A 10,409-nucleotide genomic window follows, 5' to 3' on the forward strand; every position below is an offset into this window, starting at 1 on the left:
GAATGAGGGAGGCAGAGAGGGAAGGAGGGTTTTGAAGCCAGGCTTTAGTATCTTATGGAGGCGGCTAAGGAGAGTAAATTAAAAAAACTGTTACATTTAATCCGGAGTGCTGAGAACAAGTGGCACACACTCCTAAGTCTGATCCCTCATGTTTACATGGATCTGCATGAGCTTAAACACACGCAACATACACATGCCCCTCCCCAAATAATACACACACACATGCAAATGCTCTGTGATTGTGTCCCAGGCAAGAGGGAGGGAGGGAGCGAGGGAGAGGAGGTCCAAGGTCCCGATCTCCACTCTCATTTTCAGCCAGGGGATCTACACCCGGGACATCTGGGTCACATCATTACTGCAATCTTCTGCTTGTTCATTCCCAGCTTTACGGGGGCTTAGAGCAGCAGACCTGCTGAGAAACACATGCACGTAAACACACAAGGATGGAGACGTGTGCACAGCGTGTGACAGTTGTGAACAGTGAAATAAAACAACGTCTTAAAAGGGATTAAGGTGATTGGGGTTGTGTTTGGTAACACGCAGATTTCAGGATGCGGTGAAAAGATTGATCAGCACACATTTGCTGCAGATCAAAGCTTAGAGACATTTTCTCAAGCAGCTGCGTAGAAAATGTCATAAATATGTGTCAGTCAATATGTTTGTAAATACAAATTATGAGAAGAATTAACACAAGATCCTGGGGCAGTCTTTAGTAGTTTCATTTATTTATTTATTTCACTTTTAAAAAAAAATTATGTTTAGAGGCACATTGGAGGAGGACGGTTTAGTGCAGCAATATCGCCCTCTACCGGTGGGCAATGGTTTCACAGCAAACAGCACTTCCACGTGATAATCGACAGGAGGCAGTGTTGAACAATATTGCTGGAATGGTAGGCTGAAGTTGTTTTTAGCTCCCTGGTCAAAAACATGATTTACTTTGTTGCGGTTGTTTTCTGCTGCATTCAGATATTTCATGTTAATTATTATTGGGTTGAATTTGCTGTTTTTTAAATAGGGGGTTTCTGTATGCAGTAACAGCATATACATATTTTGAACTTTTAAAAGTGAAAGCCAGTGCTTATTTTGGTGTGGTTGTGTTGCAACATATTCGCAGCTTTCATAAAGAAATCAAACAAAACAAAAACAGAAACTAGTTAACATGAAGAAAAGCATCTAAAGCATGCATAATAACTGTGCCTTTTCATTTTTTCATGTCTTTTTGTGTTATGTAAATCACTTTGAATTGCCTAGTTATATAATCTGCTTTGCTTTATGTTTGTGCAACACTTCTATTATTATTAGAGACTCTAAATAGAAAAGATGGATGTCCGCTCATGTTTTAATTATTTATTTATGTAAGCTTCCAGTTCAGTTTTGTATTGCGCGCTGTCTAATCTATACAGCAAGTATATGATATGGAAATAGCTAGAATATGCTAAATTCTAGCTATTCCTAGCAGGAAATTGAAATGCTAAATGTTATGCTCATACTGGGTTCCAGTTAAAAAATACACTTCTTAATCACATTAATGACACTGGTGGTCTTCCATATGTAAGATCGCAGGAGTTGCATTTAATCGCAAGACGGGAAGTATTAAAGCTGCACTTCTAAAGCAAAGAAAGTGAAGATAAAAGTGTAAAGAACAGCTGGAGGGTCCCCAGATAATCTCCAAATATGAGGCTGTAACTGCCGTCTACAGGTGAGGCTGAGACTAAAAAGTCTGCTCCAGGTGAGGCTCGAACTCACAACCTCGGCATTGCTCTGCTGCATACTGTCATATAAGTACCGCGCGCTAACCGATTGCGCCACTGGAGCTTCGGCGGAAGGCCGCCAGGAAATCGGTTTAAGAAGGCACAACTGCCCGGAAGAAAGGAAGAAACATAACTTTTACTTAATTACGTTTTGTTTATCAAATAGTGCAAACACAGAATGTATGCAGACTGTATTAAAAGTTCATGGGACACCGGTTGTGCGAGTCTAGAAGCGAAAAGATCCCAAATAGCCGACTCACGTGCTGCGTTCAAGGACCTGACACAAAGCTCGAAAAACCTGCGGTAAACCTAAAAATAAGACTGGCAACAACACGTGAGGAGTGGCACGCAGGCATGCGGTGACTTTTACGGAAAGGTAAGCACACACACACACACACACACACACACCTTCCTCCACTATTTAACAGTTTAACAAGCAAATGCCCATACTGCGCCCTACACAGCATGGATGTTTACACTTTTCTGACCCCCTATCTTTTCTGAGGAACTGCAAACATTTTTACTTCTATAGCTGAATAAATATCTACTGTATGAACTATGAAAACACCTCACTACACATAAAACCGTATCAATGGAAAGTTGTGCATTACAGTACAACAACTGTTGTACAGCACAAAAAGTCAAATTAAATTTTGTGTAGAAAAATGTTCCATATCATAATACTGCTCCATATGTTTAATGTTGAGCTCATATTAAATGCTTTATGTTCTGTTTAATATCCAGCATCATATTCTTTAAATCACGTTTGTAGTGGATGTGCTGCGAGGGCCACATATCTATTAAAACAAAACAAAGCAATAAAAGAAAACATGCTGGAAGGAAAAGCTCTCCTTTAACAGCACCAACAACTTATATAAATACATGAAAGACCAAGAAAAGAAAAAGCTTCTTTCTGGAACAAACTGCAAAGGAAATGGAGAGGAGGATCGAGATCCCTCAGACAGATCAAGACCACAGCATGCTGTCACAGCCTTTTCAAAGAGGCAAAGAATACCAAGTAGCCCAAATAGTGATAAAAGGAATGTTTCAGTCAGGACTCATGTCGGTTCTTCAGCATTAGTTAATGTTAAAGTATACACTGGTTTGATACTAATATATAAATATGACACTGCTTCGCATGCTGGCCACAGTGCACGTATTCACACCACAAAACAAATCTGCTCGCCCTCTCAGCGTAGCTCAAGTAATTGTTAACGGGAGACAGGCACATCTGTAGAATGAAGACAGCTGTCATTTCCTATGAGTAAGAAACAAGCAGAGCTTTCAGTGACAATAGCGAACTTTGGCCACAAGATGACAGTAATACAAAGGATGACTCTTTATGACACAATCTCTGAGATGAAAGCTTTACTTTGTTACGGTTTCATCTATTTTTAGACTTGACAAGGCAAGCACTGCCTGTCTTGCTGCATGTTAGCGTTTTAGAAAACCAGAAGTAGGCTCTCTTAACACCTAAAAGCTTGACACTTTATTCTTTGAAAGTAAAAACACAATTGTTTTAATCAATGTGCTTGCAAGATTTTGAAAGCACAGTTGCACTTACATGCTTAAACAGCAAACCATAAATACATTTTTAATTAGCATGCTGTATTTTAATTAGTGAAAAGGGAAATCTGCAATTTCATTATAGTCTTGAGCAGCATAAAGGAAATCATTCCTATCTTATAATTATACCAGATAACAAACAAGCTGCAGCACTATGAAAAGGTGAGGTTGAAAGAAAAAAAGAAAAGAAATTTGGAGAAAACCAGGAGCGATTTAAGAAATATGAATAATGAGGAAAAGAATCTTCACAGCAATGTGTAAGAGTCCTCTGACTACTTGATGCATTTTAAATTGAGCTCACTGTGTACATAATTCCCTACGGTTGTGAGAGTGCACATTTAACTTAATAAGGCACACCATATAATTAGTTCCACTTTGGTTAATACTAGAGTGAAGACAAGCGATAGTCATCTTTCCTCAAGGAGTCAACACCCAGACAAGTTAAAGTTGTTGCTAGCTGCACTAAAACGGATTAAACTATAAAATTAAACAGTGTGAAGGTAAATGAAAAAAAAAAAAAAAGAAAAAAAAAGAAAAAAGAAAAGCAGCTTCTGGATAGATCCAGAAGGAAACTGAATCTTTTAATGTGACAGCAGTCTTCTCTCTGTAGGATAGAGAGTTACAAGTTTAGTTATCAAAATCCTAATTTCAGGTGATAAATTAAATTCAAACACCACAGATGAGTATAAATCTTTTATTTTGTTGCAGACTCCACGATAATCACAACACTGCTACTTGACGACAAATTTGTTGGTTTTGTTTCTCTCATTCTATAAATCTGCAGCCTGCATGTGTAAGCGCTAGTAACATTTGGGCATATTGCCTCAAGCAGAGCATGCATTTTAAGACCACATGGATCCACTCCATCGTCAGACCCCAGCCTTGGTCTGGCTGTTGGCTGGCAGTGGCTTGCCCATGTGGATCCCCACTGTGAGGCCACATTCTCTGCTGGCATATTTCTCTTTGACCTCAGGCTTCAGCAGGAAACCCTTCTCCTTGTCAAAGTAGTCCAAGGGAGCAAAGTACACAGGTGCTTCCCCACAGAGGTTTTGCAGTCGTGTGCGCCAGCCCTCCAGCATGGAGCTGCGAGATTCAGGAGAACCAGTAGCAGGATCCCAGAAGATCTGAGGGGCAAAAACCTGGAAGCCGCAGTAGTTCAGGATCCCGTTCTGCACACAGGGAGGAGCAGCTGTTACCACATGACAGATCATTTAATGCTTGGCTCTGTTTATAGTGAGACCTCACCTGCAGTGGCCACAGTGTGACATTGATGTCACCATTGATGCCAGTGTCACTGTACACAGATTCAGGACAGTCAGTGGTGAAGGACAGCATGGCTTTCTTGTCCTGTACAGAGAGCAAGGAGTGAGCAAAGAGGGAGAGGACACAGCCTGAAAACAAACAAACACACACGTTGGTGGAGCTCTCACCTTGAAGATCCCCTCACTGTACCGCTTCTCCTGTGCGTAGGCTGAGCCCAACACCCGATCCATCCACCCCTTCATGATTGCAGGAACAGATGACCAGTACATGGGGAACTGGGAACACAGGTTTAATGGTCATTTTGATGTGGACACCCTTTAACCGATCACAAAGACATTTCCAGTCAGACACTACCTGAAAGATGACAAGGTCTGCCTCCTTGAGCTTCTCCTGCTCTTTTTTGATGTCATCTGCAAGTCTGCCCTCCTCTGATGCCAGTTTGATCTCCTTTGCGTAGCAGAAGTTCTCAGCATCCTTCACTCCACCTGCAAATAAAGCTAATGTTTACACCTGAAGCACAAAGCATTGCTATACCTGCAGAATATATGTATACCAGTGATGTCCTCAGTAGTAGCAGCAGCTTTGAACTTCATGGCGTACAGGTCAGACACCTCTACAGTGCAGCCTTGAGCAGTCAGAGCTGCCACAGCAGCATCTTTGGCAGCAGCATTGAAAGAGGCAGGGCTCTCATGGGCATACACAATCAGCACTTTCTTGGCTGCAACCCCCCCCCCCAAGATACAAGTTTTGATAGAGTTCCAGTCAGCACAGAAATCTTTCACTCTTCTTGTCTAAGATTCTCAGCTTTGGCCAAACAAGTTTTAGCAGTCACCAGGAAGAAAAAAAAAAGCTTACCCATTCTCAAAACTGGTGCACAACAGTAAATGATGAGTTTTCTGTTTAGCCGGTAAAATAACAGAAAAATATGCCCACACTGAAGCAAAACACAGCCTGCTGCTTTTATACACACTTCAAGCACTACTTCACACAGGTGCTGTCAATCAGCAATCAGTCTCATGCCTCAGCCAGCAGGTACTGGGGAAAAATCTCTCAGGTTTCCCATTTTGTATGGAAACTGGTGGGAGTAACTCTGAGATTAACCTAAACCTTCAGCCCAGTTTAAAAACAAGATGAATATATACCTCATATAATCATAATCATCTTAGTTTCACACACATCATTTTCCCATGGTGATTGTTGGCGAACCAATGATTTGCCTTACGCCCTGCGGTCTGAGAACCATTGGTAGAAACTATACATCAGGACATAAAAGGTACACACACAGCCAAAATTCTCTAACTTTGGACAAATGGCTATATCTCGATGGTTAATAGCTGGCATTGAAAATAAACAGAAACAAAACTAGCAGAACAAACATACAGAGGTATAAGTCTGGGTTGCTTAATCTTTATGTTGAATGTTGCTCATTTTTAAAGATGGTAGAAAGCTGGTTGGCATTTTTAGTGTACTCAGCAAGCATTTATCTGTTCTTGCCAGATAAACATTAGCTCAAAGTTTGTGCTCCAGGTGAGGCTTGAACTCACAACCTCGGCATTGCTCAGCCCAATACTGTCATATAAGTACCGCGCGCTAACCGATTGCGCCACTGGAGCACATGCACAAAGCTCTGTCTCTCATAGCATGAATACTTTATACTATACTATATTGCCACAAATCTCACGCTTGTAGTCATATATAGGATTAATCGATAGATGCATTGTAACAACAGTCTGGTGGGGAAGGAGCGGCTAGCAGGTCCAGCGGGTATATGGTGTGGAGGTTAGCCGGAAAACTCGGAGCCAGTCAGTTAAATCGAACAACAGACCTTTATTTGACGTTAGCAACATAAGACCATACAAGCCAGGTCTCCACGGCTCTACTCTGTCTATACATACATGTGCGGGATCGGTAGTCACCGGTGCCAGCCCGTTACAACGGTAAGGTTTCTCCGAACAGCGACGCGAGCAGCATGTAACGGCCACCGCTATACTCCCACACCCACTAGGAGACTCTATAATACAATAAGGGTTGTTACAGCATCCATTAATATATGTGGGAAATCAGTCTTTTTTTCTACACATCTATGATACAAATGTTGTTTTTTTCAGTCTGTACACATTTGTTTCAGATCATTTCTGTTTCCCTTTTTCATATTTCACTTTTATTCTTTAATTGTCGTAGTTTTTAATGTATTTTACCTAATAGATATGGAACTAATAGATAAAGAAGTAAGTAAGTAAGTAAGTAAAATTTATTTATATAGCACATTTCACAGATAAAAATCACAAAGTGCTTCACAATAAGATCAGACATACAAGTTAAAATTAATTAAAAGCCCGTTTGTATAAAAATGTCTTCAGCTGCTTTTTAAAGGAGTCAGTAGAGTCTAGACAGCGTAAAGACAACGGCAGGGAGTTCCACAGCCTAGGTGCCAGTGCCTGAAAAGCCCGATCCCCACGTGTTTTAAACCTAGTACGTGGGACCACCAGTAGCCTCCGACCTGAAGACCTAAGTGCTCGGGATGAAGCATGAGGTTTCAACAGGTCAGAGATATACTGGGGAGCTTCACCGTGCAGAGCTCTAAAAGTTACAACTGAAATTTTAAAATGAACCCTAAAATTTACTGGCAACCAATGAAGAGAAGCCAAAACTGGAGTAATGTGAGACCTCTTGTTTGTACCAGTTAAAAGTCTTGCCGCTGCATTCTGTACAGACTGAAGGCGATCCAGAGCTGATTTGTTGAGACACGTAAAAAGACCGTTACAATAATCCAAACGAGAAGAGATAAAAGCATGAATAATCATCTCAAGTTCTGCCTTTGACACCAGTAGTCTGAGTTTAGAAATGTTTCTTAAATGATAAAAACAGTTCCGGACAAGTTGTTTAGAGTGTTTCTCAAGAGACATTGAACTGTCAAATATAACACCTAAGTTTCTGAGACTCGACTGAAATGAAGGGTCTAAAAAACTGATATGCTGCTGAATTTCTGAGAGCATGTGATCAGGTGCAATAATCAAGGTTTCTGTTTTATCTGCATTTAACTGGAGGAAATTGTCATTTAACCATTGTTTGATTTCTGACAGACAATTATTTAAACAAGACAATTTATAAAACTCAGAAGCTTTGAAAGAACAGTATAACTGAATGTCATCAGCATAGAGATAAGAAATATTACTGTAACGTTTGATAATTTGGCCTAGAGGGAGTATATACAGCAAAAAGAGAATAGGACCTAAAACAGATCCTTGAGGTAAGAAGGCAGAACTGACGTTTCAGACAACACATACAGACAGTAAAGGATCTCTCAGACAGATACGACATAAACCATTTCAAAACAACACCAGTAATCCCGAACAAATCCTTCAGCCTATTTATCATGATGCTGTGATCAACAGTATCAAAAGCAGAGCTGAGATCCAACAGAACCAGAACGGTGTACTCTCCAGAGTCTGCTGCCATCAAAATGTCACTAGATACTTTAAGCAAAGCGGTTTCAGTGGAGTGCAATTTGCGGAAACCAGACTGGAAAATGTCCAGAACATTGTTCTTCTCCAAAAAGTTGTTAAGTTGTTCTGCAACTGTTTTTTCCAAGATCTTTGACACCAATGGTAATTTTGATATTGGCCTGTAACTGCTTGGAAGAGATGGGTCCAAATTTGATTTCTTTAATATTGGTTCAACAATAGCTTGTTTAAAATGGCTGGGAACTGAGCCAGTATAAAGAGAAGTATTAATTATTTCCAGAATACAGGGGCCAATAGAGTCAAACACACTAATGAAAAATGATGGAGGAAGTACATCAAGGTGGCTTGAAGTCAGTTTCATCTGACCAAGCAGAGCACTGATGTCCTGTAAGGTAACAGGAGTAAAAGAGGACCAGGTGTCAGAGGTAAGCAAGGTGTCAGTGTGATACTGGGAGGATGATGGAGAAATATTAGACCTGATGGCAGCGACCTTATTAACAAAATGGTTTAAAAACTCATTACAATCAGATCTAGTATAGACTGGTACATGAGGAACATCAGGAGAGACAATGTTCTTAATTGTATCAAACAATACTCTGGGATTTTTCTTTTTTGAAGCTATTAGATTAGCAAAATATTCGGTTCTGGCATTTTTTATCATGTCATTAAGTAAGAAAATTGATTCCTTGAGATGTACCCTATGGACCTCAAGCTTGGAAGCCTTCCATAAACGTTCTAATTTGCGACAATATCTCCTAAAATTTCGAATATTTTCATTTATCCAAGGACAGAAATTTGAAGAATGGACAACAGTTAGTTTCAGAGGTGCCACCGTATCTAAAATAGATTTACATTGATTGTTAAAAGACAAAATAAGTGAATCCATATCATTTTGAGCCATGCGAGGGTCAAACATGGCAGAGAACCTTCCAGCAGCATCCTGGTTTATAATCCGCCTTTGGATCATCAATTTAGGAGGTGAAGGATCCACGTAAAATGACAAATTAAAGAATATGCAGCTATGGTCACTCACATGGACATCCTCCACACATACATCATGTATATTTAAACCCAGGGAGAAAACAAGGTCCAGTGTGTGGCCCTTTGTATGTGTGGGGCCAGAAACTTGCTGAATAAAGTTAAAAGACTCAGTGATAGTGATGAGTTCAGCAGCAGTGTTACAGGAAGTGTCATCAATATGAAGGTTGAAGTCTCCCAATATTACAACCTTCTCCAATTTAATGATCGATGTCAGAAGGTCGTTAAATTCAGTTAGAAAGACCCCAGCAGGTCCAGGAGGTCGATAGATTAAAATACAGTAAAAGGTTTTCAGAGAACCGACCTTCATCATCTGTGACTCAAATGAAGAAAAGAAGTCCGAGGTCATCAGATTGCATGTGAGTCTGTCCTGGTAAACAACAGCAAGTCCTCCACCACGTCCTGACAGACGCGGAGTTCCAATGACAGAACAGCCAGACGGGCAGATTTCATTCAAGTGGACATAATCCTTATTTTGCTGCCACGTCTCAGTCAGACACATAAAATCTAGAGACTCTTTAATAAAAAGATCATTTAGAATAAATGATTTGTTCGTTATAGAGCGAACGTTAAGCAGGGCGAACCGAATTGATGACGGTTTATCTGCGAAATCTACAGCTGACTGCAGCGGCGCTTGAATTAGACACCTGTGCACACCTGTGGACCTGCCGGGCAAGGCGGCGACTCCAGAGTTGGGAAAAACCTTGATCGATGAGCAGACGTAGCTGTCACCAGCAAAACGGAAAATGGATGACGGACACAGAGTGAGCAAACTGCTTTCGAGCCATGGGGCTCGGGTCCCGGGCGGCGGCGGCGGCGTAACATCCCCAGCAAACGACAGGAGAGGAACTGGTCGCAGGCACCGAGAGTCACCCCACAGCCAAGCAGCTAGCCTCCGGTACCTTCTCCGTTTCACCTGGACGCCGGCCCTCGTTCCCCTTCTTCGTCTCTTGAGGGTGGAAATGTCGCGGGTTGTGCACAGTAGCACGCACTCAGGTGAGGAACATACCAGAGGAGGAGGAGGAAAAGTTTTTCTGTAGCTGTCCCAGCTGTCACAGTAGCTCTCCATTGAGTCTTTGATGTTTAAAAGTGTATCCCGATCATAAGTTAAAGCAGCAGAAGCAAAGTCAGAATACAAAAGAGCAAAAATTATATTGTAAACGACAAGTGACGACAGTGAAAAACTATACTGTCGCCTCCAACGAGCTGTAGCAGCGGCAAAGCCAAACACAGGCGCCATTGCTCCGCCAGGTGAACCATGTGGCAATAAAGACTTTGTATCTCTGTATTTTACCTCTGTATCCTGAACTCCTATTTTACAAAACTA

At 41.2% G+C, this 10,409-nt stretch overlaps 1 protein-coding gene and 2 non-coding genes across 3 annotated transcripts; all 3 read right to left on the reverse strand.

The window, feature by feature from the left end:
• Positions 1-1,721: 1,721 nt before the first annotated feature.
• Positions 1,722-1,815, reverse strand: trnai-uau (transfer RNA isoleucine (anticodon UAU)). Its single transcript has 2 exons — positions 1,778-1,815; positions 1,722-1,757 (listed from the first exon to the last, which is right to left on the reverse strand). It is a non-coding gene; the product is annotated as a tRNA-Ile (tRNA).
• Positions 1,816-3,997: 2,182 nt separating this feature from the next.
• LOC109203217 (NAD(P)H dehydrogenase [quinone] 1) lies at positions 3,998-5,592 on the reverse strand. The gene is made up of 6 exons (XM_019362477.2): positions 5,436-5,592; positions 5,134-5,298; positions 4,935-5,065; positions 4,748-4,855; positions 4,563-4,664; positions 3,998-4,486 (listed from the first exon to the last, which is right to left on the reverse strand). Exons 1-6 carry the CDS (start codon positions 5,437-5,439, stop codon positions 4,187-4,189), a joined length of 810 nt encoding a protein of 269 aa, XP_019218022.1. The 5' UTR covers positions 5,440-5,592; the 3' UTR covers positions 3,998-4,186.
• A 507-nt stretch (positions 5,593-6,099) lies between these two features.
• On the reverse strand, positions 6,100-6,193 carry trnai-uau (transfer RNA isoleucine (anticodon UAU)). Its single transcript has 2 exons — positions 6,156-6,193; positions 6,100-6,135 (listed from the first exon to the last, which is right to left on the reverse strand). It is a non-coding gene; the product is annotated as a tRNA-Ile (tRNA).
• Positions 6,194-10,409: the final 4,216 nt, after the last annotated feature.

The sequence above is a fragment of the Oreochromis niloticus genome, linkage group LG8 (genome assembly GCF_001858045.2).
Source record: "Oreochromis niloticus isolate F11D_XX linkage group LG8, O_niloticus_UMD_NMBU, whole genome shotgun sequence".
NCBI lineage: Eukaryota > Metazoa > Chordata > Actinopteri > Cichliformes > Cichlidae > Oreochromis > Oreochromis niloticus.

What these genes read in the sequence shown, in the direction of transcription:
- LOC109203217 (XM_019362477.2), bottom strand. An exon ending in CAGACCTTGTCATCTTTCAG is followed by an intron (nt 4,856 to 4,934) that starts GTAGTGTCTGAC and finishes CTGTGTTCCCAG; the next exon opens with TTCCCCATGTACTGGTCATC. An exon ending in ACAGTGAGGGGATCTTCAAG is followed by an intron (nt 4,665 to 4,747) that starts GTGAGAGCTCCA and finishes CTCTCTGTACAG; the next exon opens with GACAAGAAAGCCATGCTGTC.